General features: G+C 39.5%; 1 protein-coding gene and 1 long non-coding RNA gene across 2 annotated transcripts in view; one reads left to right on the top strand and one right to left on the bottom strand.

The window, feature by feature from the left end:
- The window catches only part of LOC144244002 (uncharacterized), a 167,394-nt gene that overhangs the window by 19,801 nt on the left and 122,126 nt on the right, over positions 1-25,467 (top strand). The window lies entirely within an intron of this gene.
- LOC144244008 (keratin, high-sulfur matrix protein, B2D-like) lies at positions 19,246-19,824 on the bottom strand. The gene has a single exon (XM_077779186.1). It carries the CDS (start codon positions 19,822-19,824, stop codon positions 19,246-19,248), a length of 579 nt encoding a protein of 192 aa, XP_077635312.1.

Genomic DNA, 25,467 nt, shown 5'->3' with positions numbered 1-25,467 from the left:
TTTCTTAGAGAGCTGTAAAAATCATTTGCTTTCTGTTCACTCTGCGCATGTAATGAACGATAACTTGTCAGGGGCAGGTGGATGGGAGTCAGGACCTGCGCAGTGAGAGTGACAGATGTCCTTTCAAACTCCATCCAACAATGTTATGAATTAAGATTATTGATGACCCAAAGGATAGTTATATGGGGCCATTTAGAGACTAAATAGTGCAATATTTTCCAGAATGAGTTCCATGAACACCTGTTCCAAGGAACATTAAAAGGTTCTCTTGTAAACCCATTTGGGAAATAGAATTCTTCATTGGTGGGCCTTTCAGTGCTTTTAATGTGCTGAAGTGCTCTGTGACTTCTAATAAAGAAATAGAACATGTATTTTTCTCCAAACTTACTTGACTGTGGAATCATTTTGTTTGTTAGTTTCCACGGGTTAGCTTTGTAGATTACCGTTCTATGGAGCATACTAGGGGAGATTTCCAAGTTACATATAAACTACTAAACTCCTAATGATGGAATTATTTAAATAAATAAAGGCATAAAACTTACTGTGATGCTTTAGCATTGCTTTAGAGTAGGAAAATAGTAAACTAGTAAACATTTAGAAATGCTTTACTTTGAAAGTCTTAATGTATATGTTTTCTTGACCCATCTTCATATAAAATGTCTCAGGCTCTAAAAAATAAGTTGAAAATTGTACAACATCAAGGAGTCAGAAGCCAAAATTAACAAGCTGATGCATCGCAAAGATGCTTAATATGAAAACTGCTTTCATTTTAGCCATCTACTCCCTACTGGAATGATTTTGTGGTTTGGGATCCCTCTGCTAGAATTTTGCCTGTTGTCCACATTATTCCATAGATCTCTGTTAGTTCAGTCAGACTTCATTGGTTGTACATCTACTGCAAGTCAGACATTATGCAAAAAAGAAGCTAATAGGTGCCCGCCCTTGAGGAGGTTGTAGAGAAGAGACATGGAGAAATCAACTGGCAAATGACAACACGGGGTTTAACATTCGGGTTTTCTAGGTGAGATGGGGAGTTTAGAAGTAGGTTTACCTGGAAGATTTGGGAAGTATTTCACAAAAAGGAAACCATTGCATGGGTAGCGATGCATGATTAGGAGCTTAGCAGGTAGAAAGGAATAGGAAGGGAATTTTAGCAAGTGAAACAGGGAAAGAAAATTCCACGGTGGGTTGACGGGATGACAAAAGTGTCGATTGTGAGAAGTGCAAAGCCCAGACCCTGGACCTCCCTTCCTTAGGGAGGCTATGGAGGAGAACAGTGGGAGACAAGTTGGAAGAGGTGGGTTAGAGCCACAGTAGGAAGAATTTGCACCGTTCTTAGTACCCCACACTCAGGATTTTGAACTTCATCCTCTTGGCAATGGACATTCATTAAAGGTTTTTGAACAGATACGTGAAATGATCTGTGAACAGATATGTGAAATGATTGGATTTGTATTTAGAAAGAGGACTAGTTTTTGAGCGGAGGCTCAGCAGCATCACAATTTACTAAGTATTGGGCCTTGTGCTGAGTGCTCTATATGTGTTAATACAGTTCTCACCACAAGCTTGTGATGTATGCAGGGCTGCTATCCCTGCCATTTTACAGATGAGGAGGCTGAGGCATAGACAGGCTAAGTAACTAGTAAGTGAGTAAGTGATGGAGCTGGCTTGTAAAGCCAAGCAGTCTGGCTCCGGATTCTTTGCTCTTAGCCACTAAACCATATTACCCCTTCCTAGGGAGGGTGTTGTTGAAGACAACCCTCAAGATGAATTGGTGTAAGATTGGTGGGAAGGATGGGATCAGGTTATTGAAGGTCTTGAGACCATAAAAAGGGAGCTGATGTTCGAGTCTGTTTTCTTAACCAAAATACTAGCCATAGAAAGGAGTTACTTTGAAGGCAGGGACAATGGGTGGGAAGCTATTTGGGTGTTCTATGGGGGTGCTGAGGAGGGTGTGATTTCTGTTTTAGAGGGTATCATAGAGAAGAGGAGGTATATCTGGGATTTCTCATCACATCATTTAATTTCCTGGGAACCACTTGTGGCATACCAGTTTGTACAAAAAACTAATATTCTTGTTTTTTTAAGTTTATTTCTTTTTTGAGAGAGAGCAAGAGTGAGCGAGCGCTTATACAAGTAGGGGAGGAACAGAGGGAGGGAGGGAGAAGGAATCCCAAGCAGGCTCTACACTGTCAGCACAGAGCTAGATGCAGGGCTCAAACTCAGAAACCGTGAGATCATGACCGGAGCCGAAATCAAGAGCTGGATGCTTAACTGACTGAGCCACCCAGGCGCCCCTCTAATATTCTTGTTTTTAACTGACTGAGCCACCCAGGCACCCCTAATATTCTTGTTTTTAAGGTGACCAGAATATGGTCATAGGTAATAGGTAGCATTTATTAAATATATACCATGTGCAGAGTGGCACTAGGTATTTTCTGCACATCTTCTTCCTTATTTCTTACAGCCCTATAAGATCAGTACTGTCACTATGCTCAAGTCCCAGATAACAAAACTGAGAGTAAGGATATTAAATAATGATTTAAAGTCATACAGCCAGTGAATGACAGCTTGCCTAACAGCTATTCCTCATACTTACTAATAAAAATCAGCATTTTTCTGGAATTAAATGTTATATAACTGTAAATTGTGTTCATTCATTTTTTAAAATTGGGTAATTCATTCATCAGGATGCTCAGCACCATGCTAGGTGCTATGCATATAGAAGTTAACAGGTCAGATGAGGTCCTGATTGTCAAGGTGTGTGTTCTAGTAGGGGGGACAGACACTGAAAAAATAAAGGAGTGACAGTGACAAGTGCCAGAAGAAAATAAAACAGGGTGAAGTGACAGAGAGCGGTGGGGAGGTGTTGCAGGGAGCGCACCTCCTTTGGTCAGGACGGGCAGGGGCGGCCCTTGCCAGGTGGCTGGAGTGTGGCCAAAGAGGAGTGTGAAAGGACATGAGGTCACAGAGGTAGGCAGGTGCCGGACCATGTAGGATTTTGTAGGTTGTTCAACAGAGTTTAGACTTTATTCTAATGGCGGTAGGAAGGCACTGGATGCTTTGCAGCAGGGAGGAGGGAGGTGATAACGTATGTTATCTGGAAAGTGAAATGGAACAGGGCCAAAGTGGAAACAGGCAGAACAATCAGTGGTCCAGGTGAGAAGATTAAAAAGTGAGGCCAGTGGTTGAGGAACCGGGAAGAGGTGGAAAGAATCTGGGAGACATTTGTGAGAGATGTTAGGTAGTGTTGATCAAGAGGATGGGTGCAGAGAGAGGTCCAGGGACCACCTTGAGGTCTCAGATTTACTCAGAGAGGAGACCCGAGCCACAAAGCTGCCATCTGGGGTTGTGGGAAGCAGTGGATGATGAGGTCACCGTGGGCCTTGCAGGGTGAGTGGCCTAAAGCTCGTGAAAGGGAACAGGGCTGGAGACACAGGAGACTCCAACCTCCAGATGCAGAATGTGCTTACTGCCAAGTTCCTGGCCTGAGATAAAAGCTCGCTTTTATGTGTGTTAATCACAGTTTGCTGTGAGGCTCTGTGTGCCTTACCGGCATCCTGGGTTTCTAGGGTGCTGTTGGGAAAACCCGCCCATGACCGCACCTCCCAAGTCCGCAGGACTGTCAGTGTTGGGAGGCTTCACACTTCACCGCAACTCGATTTTCTTTAAGCCTGATAGAGCGCTTCATCCCTTCACAAAAGCAGGCTATAGGAGTCTTTTCAGTTTGTCATCCTAATAAAATGCCTGTAAGTAAAAACATTTGGTCTTTGTTTTCTGAACTGCATGATCTTTTAAATCTCTGGTGAACTCCTTTAGAATGTCAATTGGAAGAAAAAATGGCTGGCTTCAGGACTGCCACTGCCTCTTTGCTGAGCATGCAGGCAAAGGATTCTGGGTTTGGGTTAAATGGTGGGCTTTGAGGGCCTTTCCCAGTCGTTGTCCAGCGTGTGGTTATAGCCAAGACAGACAGAACACTTGCCAGCTTCATCAGCCTGTGCTGAAAATTACTCTCACATTGGGTTTCTTTCAAATGAAAGTAATGTTTAGTGACTTAAATATGGCTGATACCGGCTTCAAGGGGCTGAGCCCTTCCATTCTGTCTCACACAGACATGTCTGATCCCAATGCAGCATGCCAGAGGCAGCCTCACAGCACTCCGCCACACGGCCCGTGTGAGCCCAGCCCTGCTCCTGTGGACTGGCAGTGTTGCCTGTTTTTCTTGGGGGGTCAATTCTCATGTGTTATTGTGAGCTGTAGAATGTGTGGATAGTAACAGGAAATTATAGAGTTAAGGAAGATATAAAATACATGTGTTAACTAAAACTAACCCAGTTGGTAAATAGATGTTCAATAAAATTTGGATTTGTGTATTGTGTGAAATCTAATACTGAGATAGTTAAACACAATTATTCTATAGTAAACTTAGGGTTTTTCATCCTTGGAATTATTTGCTAACAATACTTATAACTTTATTTTGAATCAGGTGTTTTTGTCCATTGGTTAGGCAAATCCAGTTGCTGGATTGAATTAAGTAGCTACTGGATTTCTAAGGAGTTCCTATAGGTAGTTGACATTTTTAAAAATTAAGATAATTAATTGTTTATGTCTTTAAATTTTAGCTGACATGATGGCTTTAAAATGTATTTTGACTTGTTCATTTACTAAATATACAGCTAATTTTATAATAACAGAAAACCCTTATATATTTCATAGCATTTACTATATAACAGATATGGTTCCGTGCTTTACATGCACTATGTTATTTAATTCACTTTTTAATGTTTATTTATTTTGAGAGAGAGAAAAAGGGAGAGACAGAGAGTGTGAGCAGGGGAGGGGAAGAGAGAGAGGGAAAAGATCCCAAACACGCTCTGTGCTGTCAATGCAGAGCCTGATGCAGGGCTCATTCCCAGGAACTGTGAGATCATGACCTGAGCCGAGATTCAGAGTCAGATGCTTAACTGACTGAGCCATCCAGGTGCCCCTATGTCATTTAATTCTTACAACAGCCTTATGTGGTTGGTATTGAAGTTATCCTTTGTTTTACAGATAAGGGAAACTGAGGCACAGAGAGGATAAACAAGTTGCCCAAGGTCAGCAGCTGGTCAGTAATGGATTTGGGATCTGAAGCAAGGCTGTCTGGCTCTAGAGCCTGTGTTCTTAATCACTGTATACTAATCCATAATCTCTCCATTATTGATTATTATGTTTTTCAAGAGAAAATAAGCAGTTTAGTTTATTTCAGCCAATCTTTGTTGAGCTCCTGCAGTTTGCCTGGCACTATGCTAGAAGATTTGGGAGACTCAAGGATGGGCAGAACACAGGTGTACTTTCAAGTATTTTAGATTCTCCTGCGGTTCGTTGGGCACACAGGACTTGAACACAAGGCAGAGAAGGAAAGTCGTTCCAGCCCTAGTGAATAGCTGCAGTAAACGCACAGATGTGGAAAAGAACAAATTGTCATTAGGAAGCAGGGAATAGTGTACTGTGTCTAGAAAACAAGAGCCTTGACTCCCAGGCTGAGCAGTTTGAACAAGTAGGTAGACCACTGAGAGCCACTGATATGTTTTTCTAAAGTAGAGAAATTACTTCATCAATCCCCTCATCTGTAAAATATCACATTGATACCGTGTTTAAAGAATAAATTAAATAACACATTAAAAATGTTTAGCACGATGTCTGGAATATAGTGAGTGCTCAATAAATGGTTCTAAATAAATGGTAGTTATTATTAAGTAAGCTAAGGGAAGGTGGAGTTACTTTTCTATCATTTATAGGTGTCCTTTCTATCTACCAATGGGATGAACTAGGGGTAAATCCAGGAGTATAGCTTTCCAGTTTTCAATGTCTGAAAAGTCTTCTGCCTGTTCATAGGCTTCACTATAACTTTGCAACCAGTAGGGGCTCCACCTCTACAAAGGAAGGACTGATGGTTCTCAGCCTTGCTTTGCCAGAACCTGTGAGGCTATTGGGAAGCAGTGTCTGTTTCTCTAGTACCTTCTTTTTTTTTTTTTTAATGTTTTATTTATTTCTGAGAGAGAGAGTGTGTGAGCAGGGGAGGGTCAGAGAGAGAGGGAGTCACAGAATCTGAAGCAGGCTCCAGGCTCTGAGCTATCTGTCAGCACAGAGCCTGATGTGGGGCTTGAACCCACAAACCGTGAGATCATGACCTGAGCCGAAGTTGGACGCTCAACTGACTGAGCCACCCAGGCGCCCCTCTCTAGTACCTTCTGCCATGTTGCAGTTTTGTGGAGGTAGTCATCACAAACCCTCAGTAAAATTTATTACTTAGAGGAGAACTGAAGCCAATCTCTGTCACTCTGAATGCAGATTTCTCCATTCTGCATTTCTTATTAATATCTATGGCTTATGTGAAATTCACGTTGAAATTCACTTTGAAATTTTAGCTGGAGAATCAGGATGTACTAGGACAGCTTTATTGAGCAAAGTTGGTCAGCATTCCTCTGTGGGAATTTGGCTTCTTGATCAGTAGGGAAGAAATATGTGAAGAAAGAAAAGAACTGAAAGGAAAGGAGCATCATCACATGGGGAAAAAAATTCCCATAAACATTAAGAGCGTTCTGAATTTTCTGAATGCAGATGAGTTGGATAAAAAAGGAACAACAACCCAAAGGGAGTAAAACATCATTCTGGGTATCTCTCTTACGAGTTTTCTCAGCTTGATCCTCCACTCTTGTGCATCTGGGTATTATTAGCCTCCTAGTAGTCAACAGGGTTTTGTGTTTCTAAAGGTGTACAATTGAAGGGTGAGGAGGAAGAGAAAAAAAATATTTTTTTTACATGCCAGGCATATTACTATTGATAAACATACTTGATACTCAGAGGGACACTGTGAGATATTAGAACCCCCATTTGATAGACAAGATAACATTGGGTAGATTTGAGGGGTTCATCTTAGGTTTTCTGATTCTTTTCTCATCCTACTTTCCATCTCTTCCTGTAGTTAAAAATATCTTTAGAGTGAAGTGTACAGTCTATACTCAAATGCAATGTAACAAGATACTTTTTTGGCTTAGTGTTAAGTGTTACTTCCAGTCTCAGCCCCTGGTCCACACTAATTTCTAGTGACTTTTGTGTGCTTCTCTCTCATTTTTGTCTCTTCCATTCAATAAAACAGTAATTGTTGGGGTGAAGTTTCAAAATACTAATCTCAGAGTTTCCTGAATTCTTATTTATTTATTTAATAGTTTATTGTCAAGTTGGTTTCCATGTAACACCCAGTGCTCATCCCCACAAAAGAGTTTCCTGAATTCTATCTTTAGGATTCATTGTATTATCTCCTCCCTCCCCCACCGTGTCCCCTAGAGGAAAACCATCAATTCCTCCTGCTTTGAGATCTTCCTGGCTGTTCATCTAGACACACCTCTGTCATTTTGACTCTTCTCAAACTTTCTCACTGTTCATGACTTAAGTGGCATTAAAAATCCTGAGTTCCTTCACTTAGTCATCTTGCAGTGTTATAAATCTACTAAGATCTTTTTTGTCCAGGTCTGCAGGTCTCATTATTTGAACAAATGAATACTATCTTATATTATCATATTGATATTACTTAATTCTGGCTCCATTTAGATCAAAACTCTCCCCATCCTTTTGGGAAAAGATTTAATTTGTCTCTTCCACCTAAGATACATACTGTGCTGACAAATTGAGAGACCAAAAGTCTTGACATTTTTTTTTTTTTTTTGCTTTTAATATTAGCCTAGTAAAAGCCAGAATTTTTTTATTTTAAGGTCATGCAGTATATCAAATCTGTTTCTCTGTCTTGTATTTGTAATGCAGGAATCAAGAAGAGGAAAAAGGAATGTGCTTAGAAATGAATAGCCCCAATGTGAACAAATATTTGGTGCTTTGGATTAGTCTCTCTGAACCTTCCAAGAGCAATTTTACTTAACTTTCAAATCCAGTCTCACCTATGGCTTTCATGCTTCAGTTGAGATGATGATTCAACATTTTCTGCCTTGAAGTTTCTCAAAATCCTTTTATATCCTTGGGCTTTTAAAACTAAGTTTGCCTATTAGCATTTAATAGAATAGTCATGATGGAAAGCAGGTTTCTCAAGTCAGAGTTATGGTTTTAGAAATAAGTCAGTAATTAACATCTGCTGTCAGGCCCCCATGGCACAGCCCACTTTTCATGGAAGGTTTTTCATAGAAATGATACAGCTTTCTTAACTACAGAGCTAAATGGTGCTGAGTAATCTTTCTAGTTCCTCAGATTCTATCAGGCCTATAATGTTGTAATTCTCTGGCTGCCACCTCCTAAGCTCTGAGACTAAATTTTTCCCACAGTCAGCTCCCATGATTAACAAAGTAAGTAGAACATCTGAACAAATGGCTCAGTAAATAATCTGAATTTATTTTTATTTATTTATTTATTTATTTATTTTTACAAATAGTTTATTGTCAAATTAGTTTCCACATGACACCCAGTATAAGAGTACAGCAATAAGAGTCCCTTCAAGAACCACACCCATTGTGTGAATCAAGTGAATTTTGTATGGAGAATTTTACTAACAGGGTAAAAAGGAGATACTGAGATACTACAAATGTAGGAACTGCAGAAAACCCTGTGGAAAGAATGATAGTTTCTTTCAAAGGAAGAGGGAGGGAATTTACATTTAGAAATTTAGGGGGGGGGATTGTCCTATAGAGCCCAACACCGATGTTGCAGGAAAACTGGCCAGCCGGTGGCTCTGAGTGGGGTGTGCAATAAAGCAGGTTCTACACGTGTTGAGAAAGCTGCAGACTGAAGTTAGGTGCTTCTCTGGAAAGGATCTGCAGCTGCTGGAGTGAACAGGTGTTACTGGGAGAGGATCATGGGAAGTGCCGGCATACAGGAAGTCCCAGTTAAGTAGAAGGAAGCAAAATGGAAGGAAGGAGCCAGTGTCTCCTTCCTCTTCAGCTTTGCAGTTTTCCTCTGTCACCCCCTAGTGGCAAAGCCAGACAGAGTGGTTTGCCAGAGGGTCCCAAAGCTGGCAGCAGAAGGGAGGGCATGAAGCTGGGACAGTAACTTAACATCATTTCCAATTCCTTAATGTCATTGTCTCTTCATGAGTTTTGGAGTCACACTTAGGAGCTGTGACTATAAGCAAGTTATTTAACTTTCTTTATTTGTAAAAAAAAAAAAAAACACTTTATGGAGATATGATTGACATGCAAAAGTCTGTTCATATTTAATGTAAATAACTTTATGAGTTTGGAGATAAGTATATACCCATGAAACAGTTACCACAGTCAATGCCATAAACTCCAAAAGTTTCCTTCTCTTTTCTTTTTTTGTGATAGGAACACTCAATGTATATCTTTCTAGCAAATTTTTAAGTATACAATGCAGTATTCACTGTAGACACTGTGGTACACAGTAGATCTCTAAGACTTATTCATCTTGCATAACTGAAGCTTTGTACCCTTTGGCCATCACGTCCTTATATCCCGACCTTCCCCCTTACCCCCACCACCCCAGCCTCAGGTAACCACCATTCTACTCTCTGCTTCTATGAGTTGACTATTTTAGATTCCTCATATAGATTTGTTCTGTGTATGGCTTATTTATTTTAACGTAATGTCTTCCAGGTTTATCTGTATTGTTGCAGATAGCATGAATCCCTTTCTTAAAGTTATTGAATAATATTCCATTATATGTAAATACCACATTGTCTTTATCCATCACCCATTGTTGGACACTTGTTTTGCTTCCTTGTCTTGACTATTGTGGATAATTCTGCAGTGAACATGGGAGTGCTGGTATCTCTTTGAGATCCTGATTTTGGTTTGTTTTGATGAGGGAGCATAAGGCAAGCCGACACTTCTAGATGGGCTATGTGTGATATTCCTCAGCACTCCTGGCTGACCCAGAACAAAGGAAAGGGGAAAAACAAATGGTTAACTGATAAAGATCATAGTCCCTTAGGACCTAAGTCTCCATCACCACTCCATAGTGATGTGGAAACAAAGGCAGAAGGAAATGGCAGATAGAACTAAATTTCCTTATAACCTGCAGCCTATTGACAAATAATTGAGGCTGGCAGAGTAAAACCATTTTCCAGAGCTCCCTTCTGTCTTAATGCTAATGCTTTGCTAGAGGGAAAAACAACCTTAGTTTGACAATAGCTAGACCTCCACTATCTTGAGAGTCTTCTTTAGCATGAAGAAGAAAATCTGCATGAAAGCTTCCCTTGGACTTTACCTACCCCAACCCCATAGTATATAAACCAGTCCCTCTTTATGGTCCAGGGGCAGCTTTTTCTGCCTGTGGGTCCTGTCCCTGTGCTTCAATAAAATTACCTTTTTGCACCAAAGACATCTTCAAGAATTCTTTCTTGGCCATTGGCTCTGGACCCCACAAACCCCACTGTCACCTCCAAAAAACGTCATCAGTTTAACCTCTTTTAGATTTAATTTACTCATTCCACAAAACTAAGATAACTGTTTCACAGAACTGATGGAATATTAAATGAAATTGGATTCACTTGAAGTGTATTTAGTCTGGGTACAGCATATGGCACTAAACAAGGGAAGGAGAAAGGAGAAGGAAAATAAATAAGGAAGAAACTACAGTTTTTATAATCCTTCCAATTGATCACAAGGCTGTAGTTGATATTTATAACTTACTTCCTCCACTACCCATTTCATGTTTTCTTTATGCTCAATCAGGACCTCAGATGGTTGGTGTTCTTACTTTGTGGGGTGATAAAACCTTCATTTCTGAGAGGTCTTGAATCCATTGTGGTCTTGTCTTTTTCAGGTTGTCAGTGGATGGGTTATAGTGGCACACTCAAATATAGTCTAGATTGACTTCAAAATCCCAAAGAGCCCACCACGAGTTGTGCTTTTCCTAGTCAAGATAGTTCAAAGGATAGCAATTTTTCTTTCACCTTAGAAAGGAGATCTCAACACATTCTAGATAATTTGACTCCAAGAAATTTCACCGAGGGGGTGACCTCCTTAATTTTTGTGGGGTTTACCTTCTACCCTGGAGTTCACATATGTTTACTAAGACATCTAAACCACTTGCTACTTCCTGTTCATCAGAAACAATTAGCATGACATCATCAATGTAGTAGATTGATAGGATTGTGGAATGTCAAGATGATTAAGATCTCTCCTGAGTATATTATAATAGAAAGCAGGAGAGTTGACACAGCCTGGAGGCAATACTTGTAAAGTTACTGTTAGTCATACCAGTTAAAAGCAAACTGCTTCTGACTGTCCTTGCAAACTGATATGGAGAAAAAGGTATTTTCATATCAAAAGCTGTGTACTTCCAGTTGCCAGGGGCTATGCTGATTTGTTTCAAAAAAGATACTCTATCCAGGGGCTCCTGGGTAGCTCAGTCAGTTAAGCATCACCTCTTGATTTCAGCTCTGGTCAAGATCTCTTGGTTTGTGAGATCACGTCAGGCTTTGTGCTGGGTGTAGAGACTGCTTAAGGTTTTCTCTCCCTTTGTCCCTGCCTTGCTTGCTCATGCTTTCTCTCTCTCTCAATTAAAAAAAAAAAAAAAAAAAAAAAAGATACTCTGTACACTCCATGTGGAATATCAGCTGCAATTGGGGCCATTACCCAAATTAGTTCAAAATAATAGTAGCTAATTACATTGCTATACTCCAAGATTTTTCTGCTTTTTCAGCAGGACAAAGAAGTGAGTCAGTGGGGAGATGGTAGGTATCACCACCAGGCTGTATTCAAGTCCCTGAAAATGGCACTCACTTTCCCAATTCACCAGGGATTTAGCACCTTTTTTGACTTATTACCCTTGTAATGAAGGGAACTTCCAGTGGCTTCTACTTGGCTCTTCCTATCATTTGAGCTTTATTCCGTAAGCCAGAGTGTGAATGTGGGGTAATGCCAGTTGTCAAGTAGATTATTCTAGTTATACGTTCACCAATTGGGGTATTGATCTCTGGACCTACTGGGTCTGCTGTGATTCAAATGTGTGATAAAATGCCAGCTGTCACTAGGCCACCATAAGCAACCACTTTCCTTGGTGGACTGAAGTGACATTTTGGGTCTTTAGGAATTAGTGTCAACAGTGTCTGATAATCCTTGTGGTAGGCAGAATTTGGGGCCCCATGACCTCTGAGCCCTGGCATCATGCCCATGAATATATAATGTTATAGGACTAAGGTGACTTTCCAGATATAATTAAGGTTACTAATGAGTTGACTCTAAAATATGGAGAATGTCCTGGACTATCCAGGTGGACTGAGAGACAGTAAGTTAACACCTGACACAATTTAACACCTCTCTGTCTTTTCTATTTTATACTTTTCCTTTCCTTTTCATTCTTTTCTCCATTATTTATTACTTCAATCAGTGCCCTGATTTTCTTCTATACCTTTTGTTATCCATCTACTCATATTTGTGGTCAGTGAACCGTAATTAAAAATGCTCCCCACTTTTGCTCTAGAATTTGTAATCTGAATTCCACCACTTCCAAAGTAGCCATTTTTAAACCTGCAGAAACTGGTTGCACCTCCTTCATGTCTAGTTCCTTAATTTCATTCTCTATGAGTTTTGGACTCAGACAGATTTGGGTTCAGATTTCAGGGTTTTTTTGTTTTTTTGGTTTACTTATAAGAATATGTGACTTAAGGGACACCTAGGTGGTTCAGTCGGTTAAGTGTCCAGCTCTTGATTTTGGCTCAGGTCATGATCTCACAGTTTCTGGGATTGAGATTTGAGTAGGCTCTGTGCTGAAAGCCCAGAGTCTGCTTGGGATTCTTTCTCTCCCTCTCTTTCTGCCCTCATGCTCATGTTCTCTCTTTCTCTCTCAAAATAAATGAATAAACTTAAAAAAAATAGTATGTGACTTAAGCAAGCAATTTAGCTTCATTTAGACTTATTTTCCTCATTTACAAGCCAGGATAACAATATCCATTTCAAGCATTAATGTAAGTGTTAAATGAAATGAAGCATGCATGAAGTATAATTAGCACGGAGCACCGCGTATGATACTAAACAAGGTCACATTGGTTCTCATCTCTCTGTTTTATGCGTATCTTACCCATCATTCTTCCCCCTTTTCTTTTCTGCTTCTTGTCCCTAGTCTTTTTCATTGTGTCTTCTCTGTCTTTTCTATTTTGTACTTTTCCTTTCCTTTTCATTCTTTTCTCCATCATTTATTACTTCATTCACTCCCCCCACCCCCCCCAGCCTGATTTTCTTCTATACCTTTTGTTATCCATCTACTCATATTTATGGTCAGTGAACCTCAATTAAAAATGCTCCCCACTTTTGCTGTAGAATTTGCAATCGATGTGCTTTCCCTATCACTGAACTGCTTCTACAACTCAGATCCTCTTTGGTATCATATGTAGGAAGTTTCCATTTCTGAGACCTTACTGCAGTCTATTGCATAGTGGTTAGGAATATTGTAGGTTTCCAGTTTTGCAAAAACCAACAAATATTGGCTTAATCAAAGGACTTATTCTTCTCACAGGTAGGCAGCTGCTAGCAATGGTTCAGAGACTCGGCTGTGTCAGGACCAGTGTTCCTTGCATTCTCTTGGGATTCTGTAGCTCCAGGAATCCGATCTGTATTTAAAGTGAAAAGAACAGGGGCGCCTGGGTGGCTCAGTCGGTCAAGCATCTGACTTCAGCTCGGGTCATGATCTCATGGTTGGTGGGTTCGAGCCCCACATTGGGCTCTGTGCTGACAGCCAGCTCAGAGCCTGGAGCCTGTTTCAGATTCTGTGTCTCCCTCTCTCTCTGACCCTCCCCTGCTCATGTTGTCTCTATCTCTGTCAGAAATAAATAAAACGTTAAAAAAGTTTAAGAAAAAATAAAGTGAAAAGAACAGTCAGGGTGAAGAGGAAGTAGAAGCACCAGCAGTGTGTGTCCCTTATATCAGTTAAAGAAAGCTTTGTTAAAAGCCCTTAACTGGCTTCTGTTTATATTTCACAGGCCAGTCTTGTGTCTCTCTATTTCTGTAACTTTTATTTTTTTTAATTCATAAGCTTATTATTTTAGTGTCAGACTACAAGCATCTGCAGGGCATAGTAGGTAGGGCACTTTGGCAATATTTCAATGTCTCTATGGTTTTGCCTTTTTTTTTAGAAGGTTATATAATTGGAATAATATAGTACGTAACCTTTTCAGATTGGCTTCTTTCATTCAGTAACATGCATTTAAGATTCTTCCAAGTCTTTTTGTGGTTTAATAAATAATTTCTTTTTATCACAGAATAGTATTCCATTGTATAGATATAATATGGTTCGTTTTTCCATTCCCCCATTGAAGGAGATCTTCGCTGCTTCCAGTGTTTTACAGTTAGGAATAAAGCTGCTGTAAACATCGATGTGCAGGTTTTTGTGTGGACATAAGTCTTCCTCTTTTTTGGAGAAATACATGGCAGCACAATTGCTGAATTGTATGGTAAGCCTGTGTTTAGCCTGGTAAGAAAAGCTCAACTGTCTTCCAAAGCAGCTGTACCCACCAGCAGTAAGAATTCTTGTTGCTCTGTTAATATTTCTCAGCATTTGGTATTGTCGCTGCTTTGGATTTAGCCACTCTAATAGATGTGCACATTGGACTCTTTTTTACTCGTTTCCTTACATTTAGAATGACTTTAAGACCCCAAAGATTACCTCTCTTCGAAGCCTTCCCAGATGCTGCCCCCAACACGGCCCAAATGATCTTTTCCTTTTTTGAAATCCTGTTTCTGACCCTTCCATCTTCTTTGCAGTCTATATGACCAAGACACTACTTTCCACAGCAGTGGCCTCCAAAGCCTCTCCAAAATGTTGAGAGTTCCTGAGGTATTACTTTCTCATAGGTCCCCCTCCTCTGCCCGGGTTCTGGGTTGTCTCCAGCTCCTCTGAACCAACCCAGAACTTAGCTCTTTCTCTGGTGTTCACAGGAAAGTTGCCCTACGCTAGTAATCACATGAGTTTAGTGACTTAATGGGGATGAATCGTGAAGTAATATTCATGACCTCCTTCCTGGGTCTCTCCTCTATTCTTTTATCTCCTCGCCCCCTTTCTGGAGTAAAAAAAAAAAAAAGGAGTTCTTCTCTCTGTCTTATGTGTAATTATTTCACATCCTTGTTTCACACCACCTATTGTAAGTTGGACTATCAAGGTGAATTGGCCACAAAAGCATCTCCCTAAGACAGAGGGAGATTTTTTTCCTGCTGACTACTAAGAGAATACAGTTTATTTGTTACATTGTTTATAGCTATTTTCACACATATACTTTTTATTTCTGGATAGTAAAGTCCACAAGGATAAGAATTAAGTCTTTGTCTTCCTGATCACCATAGTCCCTGCTTTAGAAGTGGTGGTTGATCGGGCACCTGGGAGGCTCAATCTGTTAAGCATCCCACTTTGGCTCAGGTCATGATCTCACAGTTTGTGAGTTCAAGCCCCACATCGGGCTCTGTGCTAATGATTGAGAGCCTGGAGCCTGCTTCAGATTCTATGTCTCCCTCTCTCCCTCTGCCACTCCCCTGCTCGTGCTCTGTCTCTCTCTCAAAAATAAATAAATATTAAAAACTTAAAAAAAAATTTTTCAAAGAAGTGGTGGTCGATAAATGTTAATAGAATGCATGAATGAATGAATGAATGAATGAATGAATTCTTACACTGTATATGACTTCAGTTTCTTTTAAAAAGAAACAAATGTACTTCTTTCAGGCAGGCATTCACCCATTATCACATTTTATGTACAAGTGGAAACACAGACTATAGTTTGTTTGCCCAGTTATAATATTTATTAAGAAATGACAGAAAACACTTTATCACAGATGAAATTGAAATAGCCAACAGGCAAGATCCTTAAGATCTCCCCCCTCCAAAAAAGGGATGAAATAAGATGTTGAAGTATGAAAAAGTCTAGCCTACTTCTTAGAAGCTGAATGTTAGGTGAAGGTCTTCCATTCTTTCTGGTGACATCTAAGGAAAGTCACGTGACTATACCCTGGTGCTTTTGATGTTAGAAAAAATGTTAGGTAAACATAGCAAAAACAGATAATAAAGCAAGGAAGAATTAGACTTGTGGGTAGTTCTAAAGGATTACTTCCACAATATGTAGTAGTTTTCGACCCTGAAGAAAAATCAGTAATAGTATATCCAAAGCATTTTGAGAATCAGGTGGTAGGTTTGCAGCATTTCTGTGTTGGTAGTGGAGAGTCAAGGTATTTGTTGCAGAATAGTATCATGTAGAACTCATACACTTGGTAGCCTCCATGACAAAAACCCAATGACTTCCAAGTTCTAAGAACTTGTGGTGGTCCAGGGGGGTGGTTGAGGAGATACACTGTTTAGAGATGCTGTGTCCTGGGCAACTGGAAATCAACAACCTGGTTTTTTAACAGGTGGGCTCACAGCAGGTGGGCTGGCAGCAGCTGGGCTGGCAGCAGTAGGAGCAGCAGGCAGGGCGGCAGCAGGACTGGCCGCAGTAGGATGGGCGGCAGCAGGAGGCCTGGGCGTGGTGCAGCTGGCAGCAGGTGGGGGGAGTGCAGCTCACCACACAGCAGGGGGGCAGGCAGGTGTCCTCCACGCGGCAGTCGGGGCGGCACCACCTGACGCGGCAGCTCACGCCTCCGCAGCCACCCTCCTGGCCACCAGCAGTGCCACAGCTGGTCCCGCAACAGCTGGGCTGGCAGCAGCTGGGCTGGCAGCAGCTAGTCTGGCAGGAGCTGGGCTGGCAGCAGCTGGGCTGGCAACAGCTGGGCTGGCAGCAGCTGGGCTGGCAGCAGCTGGAGCCACAGTTCCCGCCGGTGGAGCAGGTGGGAAATCCACAGAAGCTAGTGGAGCAGCAGGCCATGGTGTCAGGAGTTGGGCTGAGAGTTGAGTTGCTGAGAGGGGTTTTGGTGGTAAGGTCTATGTCAGACCTTTTATATATCTGAGCCAGCTTCTATTTATAAAATTCTTAACATATCTTCCTTGTTTTTGTTTTAAATTTATTCCTCATTGGACCTCTGATTGGCTTACACTGAAATACTTATGACCCATTATGAGCAGCAGTTTAGAAATTAGTTTGTTTTATAGTTTCATTTGGACTGCTCATGTTCGTCCTTTGCTCTTTGGAATACATTTGTGGTTTTCCATGTTCAAAGAGTCCTTCTATTTTAGCCCATGCCAACGCCCTCATTTTGTAGACGTGGTTATTCCATGTGATATTTTGTCCATATCTCTAAGGCTAAGGATAATTGTGCTCTTAATTTTAACTATTATTTTTTTCTTCTGACTATATAGACTGAATTCTCTTGCATTTAGGATATTAGAACATCCACTGAAATGAAAAGAGTGCCCTTTGGTTATGTATAATTCAAAGCTTCCTACTGGGGTGCCTGGGTGGCTCAGTTGGTTAAGCATCTGACTCTTGATTTCAACTCAGGTCATGATCTCATGGTTCATGAAATTGAGCCCCATCTTGGACTTTGTGCTGACAGTGTGACGCCTGCTTGGGGTTCTCTCTCTCTCCCTCTCTCTTTCTGCCCCTCTTTGGCTTGTGTGTGCATGCTCTCTCTGTGTCTCTGTCTCTCAATCTCAAAATAAATAAACAAACATTAAAAAAAACTTCCAGCTAATTTACTTCAACATAAAGTCGAGTTACTATTATAGTTCCTTTGATTTCAATCAATTCAAAATATGTATTTATTATCGATATTCTAGGCCAGAAATCTTTTTTTGAACCAGGTGACATAGTATATATATAAAGATATCTAGCAGAGTGCTTAGCTTTGGGTAGGACTTTAATAAATGTTTACTGAGTCTGGTTTTGAATGGGTGGTTTACTGGACATGATTCATGGCTGCATGTACCACTTATAAATGATTTAATAGAACTTTCAAGCTGTAGTACCTCTCACGGAGGAGTCCTTATTATTGTCAAAAGACACTAGGAAGTGCTGGAATATTTTTCTGCGTTTAATAGTTGAACCAAGTCTCATCGAAAAACACCTGGGAATTATGACATTTTGAAGGATATTTTTCCTTGAAATGCATAATCTTGTGTTTGATCTATCATTGCTACCAATTAAATGACAGAGGTAAGTGCTGGGAGCTTATAAATAACTTGGAAAATTTTTTCTTAAAGTATCCTACATTTTGTTCTATTGTATTTTGTATTGCACTGAAATACTTAATAAGGAATTAAAAAATTAAATGGTACAAGATTTTTCTTTTGTTCTAGATTTGTCTTAACTTCCTAAGAGACTATCTTTCAAACTGGGTTGCAAAGTACAACCCATATAGTTGTTTGAGATTTCTAATACATGTGTCTGACAAACAATGATGGTAGAACTCACAGAGTATCTCCCTGGCTGTTTGTTCTATCCTCATTTAGGTCAGAGATACACTTTCTATGTAAATGGAGTACTTATTTCCAGTAAATGGAGGCGAGTGTGGGAGTTGAAACTTGGAGAGCAATTTGGAGACCAGTGGGAAGAATAGGCTAAGACATAGGAATTAAGCCTAAATGCTCTTGGAAAATAGTATCAAATAGATAGTATCTGGTAGATATCTTAAAAATCTATTTAGTAAGGAGTATAATCTCTAGATATTAGGCACACGCGAAGGAGAACATCTAGTATATAAACTGGAGGAGGATTCAAATGGTAGAGCTACATCTAGGTAGAAATTCCATAGATATGATCAACCTGAATATTTTAGCCCAAAGTGGCTTTACTGATTTAGACCTAATTATTATAGGTTAGAGCATTTAAGTATTTGAATAACTGTAAAGATTATTTAATGCATGGAGCATTTTGTTAACTGATGGATTCAAGCATAGTGTAATTAGTATTCAGTCTTTCTGGTTTAGCCCTTATGTGTATGCTCTAGGATTATTTAAAAATGCAAATCCACTTCCTTGAATTCCAGCTAAAGGTGGACAAGCTTAGAGGTAGAAGGAAGAAAATAACTCAGTTTGCTTTACACATTTAAACATTTTATTTGAATTAACGTGATATTCAAGGAGAAAGCCGGTCTAAAAATATGTGCGGATCAAAAGATAGGGAGGAGACCAGAGATGTCACTGAAATGAAGAAATACCCTACCCTGGAGTCTTCTCAAGCAAGGCAGGATATCTAGATACTCTGATACATGTTTTCAGTACGCTAATTCAGCACATCCAGTAGGGTCCTGACTAAGACTCATTATTCTTGAATGAGTGGCTTAGAAACATCATGGTACTTAGCATGGGAGTAAAATTAAGCACCTCTTCAGAGGTCAGAGCAGTGTGCTTAGTTTCCCCTTTCATCCTTAATCAGCAACCTTGCTTTTAACAGGTGGACTGGCAGCAGGTGGGCTCACAGCAGGTGGGCTGGCAGCAGCTGGGCTGGCAGCAGTAGGAGCAGCAGGCAGGGCGGCAGCAGGACTGGCCGCAGTAGGATGGGCGGCAGCAGGAGGCCTGGGCATGGTGCAGCTGGCAGCAGGTGGGGGGAGTGCAGCTCACCACACAGCAGGGGGGCAGGCAGGTGTCCTCCACGCGGCAGTCGGGGCGGCACCACCTGACGCGGCAGCTCACGCCTCCGCAGCCACCCTCCTGGCCACCAGCAGTGCCACAGCTGGTCCCGCAACAGCTGGGCTGGCAGCAGCTGGGCTGGCAGGAGCTGGGCTGACAGCAGCTAGTCTGGCAGGAGCTGGGCTGGCAGCAGCTGGTCTGGCAACAGCTGGGCTGGCAGCAGCTAGTCTGGCAGCAGCTGGGCTGGCAGCAGCTGGGCTGGCAGGAGCTGGGCTGGCAGCAGCTGGTCTGGCAACAGCTGGGCTGGCAGCAGCTGGGCTGGCAGCAGCTGGAGCCACAGTTCCCGCCGGTGGAGCAGGTGGGAAATCCACAGAAGCTAGTGGAGCAGCAGGCCATGGTGTCAGGAGTTGGGTTGAGAGTTGGGGTTGCTGAGAGAAGTTTTTGTGTTTTGACTACAGCTTCTGCTTCTGGTCTTTTATATATATCCTAGAGCTGCATATTTCCCTAGCATTCAGCATTGTTCCTTGATACCATTTGCAAAGTCAGTCTGTGATTGGCTGATACCTGAGTTGTTTAGAAAGTTATAAATAGCATTTCTATAGCCTGCTTTGGTCATTATTCAATTAAGTCCTACTATGTTTCTTCTTTGCCCTCTGGATCAAGTGAATGCTTATGCAAGCCAATCAGAGCAACACCTCTTTATGTACATCATATGACAGACTAGACATGGGCCACCCCTGACTTGCTTTGTCATACCTGCCCTTTGTTAACTTTTAGACAGTTCATGTAAACTGAGAATTTTCTTCCTAAGTGGTCACTAAATTAAGGATCTGGACCTCATAAAAGAAAATTTGTTCAGATTTGGAATGACTAACGTTAGTGTAATCAAAACATTAATCAACATCCAAAAGAACTATGCCTTTCTAGGATCTGTTTGTGCAAATTATAAGAGTAAGAGCTCTAACCAATATTTTTGCCTTCCACCAACCATGTACATATTCCCAACTGAAACTCTTAAGACTTTTGCTGGTAGATTGTTTTCTGACTCTACTAAATTAAAAATATATGCTAGTAATGAATATGCCTTTTAACAAGTCAAGGAGTACACAGGCATATAAATAAAGTTAATAATTTTCCTCTTTTCTGCAAAACACCCATCCCGTCCAAAACTAGTACTTCAGAAATAATATTAACAATTTGATATATATTCTTTGATACCTTTCTTCTTGCTTTTGCAAACATAAACCAGCATACACACACACACACACACACACACAGATACATATATGTAAAATTAAAATATAAATAAAAAGTAAAAGTTGGGATCTGTACATTTTTAAAAAGTTTTAATTGTAAAATATACATAATATAAAATTTACCATCTTTTTTTAATAAAAAGGTTTTTTAAATTTATTTTGAGAGAAAGAGACAGCGTGAGCAGTGTAGGGTCAGAGAGAGGGAGACAGAGAATCTGAAACAGGTTCTAGGCTCAGAGCTGGCTGTCAGGAAAGCTTGAACCCACAAACCGTGAGATCATGACCTGAGCCATAGTCGGATGCTTAACCAACAGCCACTCAGATGCCCCTAAAATTTACCATCTTAATCATTTTTAAATGAACAGTTCACTAGTGTGAAGAACATTCACATTGGTTTGCAGTCAATCTCCAGAATTCTATATCTTGTAAAACTGAAACTCTGTATCCATTAAAGAACAACTTTTTCATTCTCTCCTCCCTAAGCCTTTATAACCACCTTTCTACTTTCTGTATTGATGAATTTGACCAACCTAGATGCCTTATATAAGTGGAATCATACAGTATGTTTTCTTAATGAATGGCTTATTTCACTTAGCATGTCTTCAAGACTCATCCATGTTATAAATGTATCAGAATGTTTTTCCTTTTTAAGGCTGAATAATATTTTGTTGTATGTATATACCACAGTTTATCCATTTACCCGTTTGTTCATGGATACTTGAGTTGCTTCCTTTTGGCCATTGTGATTAATGTTGCCATGAACATGGATGTACAAATATCTTTTCAAGATACTACTCTCAATTCTTTTGGGTATATACCTAGAAGTGGAATTGCTGGATCACATGCTAGTTCCATTTTTAGTTTTTTGAGTACCCACCATACTGTTTCCCATAGTGACTGCACCATTTTACATATCTACCAACAATGTACAAGGATTCCAATTTCTCCACATCCTTGCCAATACTTTTTGGGTTTTTTGGGAGTAGACATTCTAGTGGGTATGACATGGTATGTCCTTGTGGTTTTGATTTGCATTTTTGTAATGATTAGTGATATGGAACATTTTTTCATATGCTCGTTGGACATTTGAATATCTTTTTTAAAAAGATTAACTTTATCTTTTTAAGGCTTAGTTATTTTGAGAGAGTGTGTGTGTGTTTGTGAGTGGGGGAGGAGCAGAGAGAGAGGGAGGGAGATAGAATCCCAAGCAGGCTCCACACAGTCAGTGCAGAGCCTGACACAGGGCTCAAACTCACAAACCATGAGATCATGACCTGAACCAAAATCAAGAGTCAGACACTTAACCCATTGAGCCATCCAGGTGCCCCCATTTGTATACCTTCTTTGGAGAAATGTCCATTCATGTCCTTGCCCAGTTTTTAATTGTTACTGTTGAGTTGTAGAAATTCTTCATATATTATAAACATTTGCTTCTTATTAGATATATGATTTGCAAATGTTTCTCCCATTCTATAGATTAAATTTTCATTTTGTTTATCGATCCTTTGATGCAGTTTTTTATTTTGATATAGTTCAACTTATTTATTTTTTACTTTTGTTGTATATGCTTTTTTTGTTGTATATACTTTTGTTGTATCAAATTCAATGTCATGAAGCTTTCCCCCTATATTTTCTTCTAAGAGTTTTATAGTTTTAGCTCCTAACTTTAGTTTGTTTTTTTTTTATCCATCTTCAGTTAATTTTTGTACATGGTATAATGTAAGGATCTACCTTCATTCTTTTGCATGTGGCTATCAATTTTCCAAGCACCATGTTTTGAAAAGACCGTCCTTCCCATTAAGTGGTCTTGACACCCTTGTTGAAAATTATTTGACAATATATGTAAAGGTTTCTCTCTGGGCTCTCCCTTATATTCCATCTGTCTATATGACTGCCTTTATGCCAGTACCATACTGTTTCGATTACTACAGCTTTGAAATATAGTTTGAAACCAGAAGTATGATGCCTCCAGCTTTGTTCTTTCTGAAGATTGATTTGGCTGTTCTGAATCTTTTGTGGTTCCATACAAATTTTAGGATTTTTTTCCCCTTTCTGTGAAAAATACCATTGGAATCTTGATAGGGATTGCATCGAATCTGTAGATTGTTTTTGAGTAGTATGGGGATTTTGACACTATTAATTCTCCTAATTCATGAGCATGTAATACCTTTCCATTTACTTGTGTCTTTGTTAATTCTTTCATTAGTGACTTCCAGTGTTTGGTACACAGATCTTTCATCTCCTTGGTTATTGAATAAACCAAATAAACCAAATACTCCTTGGTTTATTCCTAACTATTTTACTCTTTTTGATTGTATTGTAAATGGGATTGTTTTCTTAATTTCTCGTCCTGGTAGATTGTTGTTAGTATATAGAAATGCAACTGATTTTTTGTATCGATTTTGTATCCTGCAACCTGCAACTCTACTGGATTTGATTAGTTCTCATCAACCATTAGCTCTAATCTAACCATTTTTCTTATCGTTTTTGGGTGGTAAGGTGGAGTCTTTAGGGTTTTCTATATATCATGTAACCTCATCTGCAAGTAGAGACAATTTTACTTTTTGTTTCTTATTTGGATGCCTTTTATTTCATTTTGTCTAATTGCTCTAGCTAGGACTTCTATTACTATGATACATAGAATAGGTAAAAGTGGGCACCCTTCTCTTTTTCCCTGATCATAGAGAGAAAGCTTTCAGTCTTTTATCACTGAGTATTGTGTTAGTATGGGCTTTCATATATGGCTTCTATTAGTCTGACATAGCTCCTTTTATTCCTAGTTTGTTGAGTTTTTTGTTATTATGAAAGAGTGTTGAATTTCATCAAATTCTTTTTCTGCATTTATTAACCATGTTTTCTCCCCCTTTATTCTGTTATGTAGTGTACATTCACTGATTTTTTTATATTGAACTATCCTTGCATTCTAGGTTAAAATCCACTAGGTCATGTTGTATAATCCTTTTAATGTGCTGTTGAATTCTGTTTGATAGTACTTGAGGAATCTTGTATCAATATTCATCACAGATGTTGGTCTCTAGTTTTCTCTTCTTGTAGTGTCTTTGGTATCAGAGTAATGCTAGCCTCACAGAGTAAGTTTGGAAGTATTCCTTCCTCTTTAATTTGTTGGAAGAGTTGGAGGATGGTTGGTTTTAACTTTTCTTTAGATGTTTGGTAGAATTCACTAGTGAAGCTTCCGGTACTGGGATTTTATTTGTTGGGAGAGTTTTTTTTAACTGATTCAATCTCCTTGCTAGTTATAGATCTGTTCAGATTTTCTATTTCTTCATGATTTGGTTTGGATAGTTTATATGATTCTAGGAATTTATTCATTTTATCTAGGTTTTCTAATTTTTTAGCCTATCCCATACCTATTATTCATTCTTTTAAATAGCTATGCAATTTTCCAGAGTATGACCATACCACACTTTATTCAGTCATACCCTATTGATAAATCCTCAGTTGTTTTTAGTTTGTGCTTTTGAATTTAAAAAAATCATAGAATTTTAAGCTAAAGTAATCCAGCTGTAGGTGATTATGGTTGGGTCACATGATATAGGGAACTGAGCCCTTAACTGAGAACTACATTAAGCTAATTAAACTAAATAGGCTTCTCAAACTGGTTCTATTATTAAGTGATTCTAAATCACTTTTTTAAAAAAGGCACTTAAGCCCTCTGAACATTGATTTATTCATCTGTAAAATGAGATGATCTTTTAGACAACTCCAGGGCTAAACTTGTGGAATTACACTACCAGCTCATTCATTCCTCAAGGGTATGATCTACCGTGTCTGATTCACCTTGGTAACCTTTGTAGTGCCTTCTGAACCATCTTGAATGTAGGCACTCAGAAAATGCTGTTGAATAAAGGAAAGAAAGAATGATTGGCAGTGGTATATGGTAATGATAAACAGCCAAATTTGCATCTTACCTAAGTCACTTGTCATTTATTTTATACTTTTTTCTCAGCAAGTGCTCTTAGGTGTGATACCTGAAAGTGGTCAGAAGTTAAAATCGGGGGAGGAAGAGGACAAAGCATGTTGCCATTTCTTTTCTATTGTTCCAAGGTGTCTTCTGGGTTGGATCAAATCTCTAGAAGATATGTTGGGGAAATTGATCCCTTGCTTACATGTTATCCTTTATTTATGCTTTCTGATTTCTTGATTTTCCTTAACTCTTGCATGAATAAAGTATTATAATCTTAACCCAAGTAATATTTTCAATAAAAAAGAGTATCTTCAGCTCCCTCTAATTCTGACTCCAAGAAACCACAAATTAATCCTGATCCTTGTCCAAAATTACTCAGATTTATAAAACATTTCCTGATGCTTGTGTTTAAATATGTATAAATTCATTGTATGTTATGTATACATTCATTGTGTATTACATATCAGTGCATGTGTATGAACAATAAATATGTATATTTCAAAGTGAAAATTTTAAACCAAAGTAGATACGTTAGTATCCTCACTTTCAGTTTAGAAACGACGTGAGGTGGGGAGTGGAATTAGAGTAAAGTTCTCCATCTAACCAAAAGTGTATTTCCTCAGAGAGGCTTTCCCAGTGTGTGGTTCTCTTGTTTTATTCTGCAAGGCTACATGTGAATGAAAGAGTGTAATATATTGGCATATGTTACCATGGTTTGAAGATTGCTTGAAAGAGCATTCCTCTAAGAGACTTGAAAAAAAAAAATACATCATATTCTGGCTTTAGATTCAGAGTTCCTAACTTCTGTAATTTTCTGGTTGTGAAAGCTCTTTGCAATGTTGGGTTATGGAAATAGAG

Source organism: Crocuta crocuta, unplaced genomic scaffold (genome assembly GCF_008692635.1).
Source record: "Crocuta crocuta isolate KB4526 unplaced genomic scaffold, BGI_CrCroc_1.0 scaffold68, whole genome shotgun sequence".
NCBI classification, from domain to species: Eukaryota; Metazoa; Chordata; class Mammalia; order Carnivora; family Hyaenidae; genus Crocuta; species Crocuta crocuta.
The sequence above is the reverse complement of the archived record's forward strand: the minus strand, read 5'-3'. Positions and strand labels throughout refer to the sequence as shown.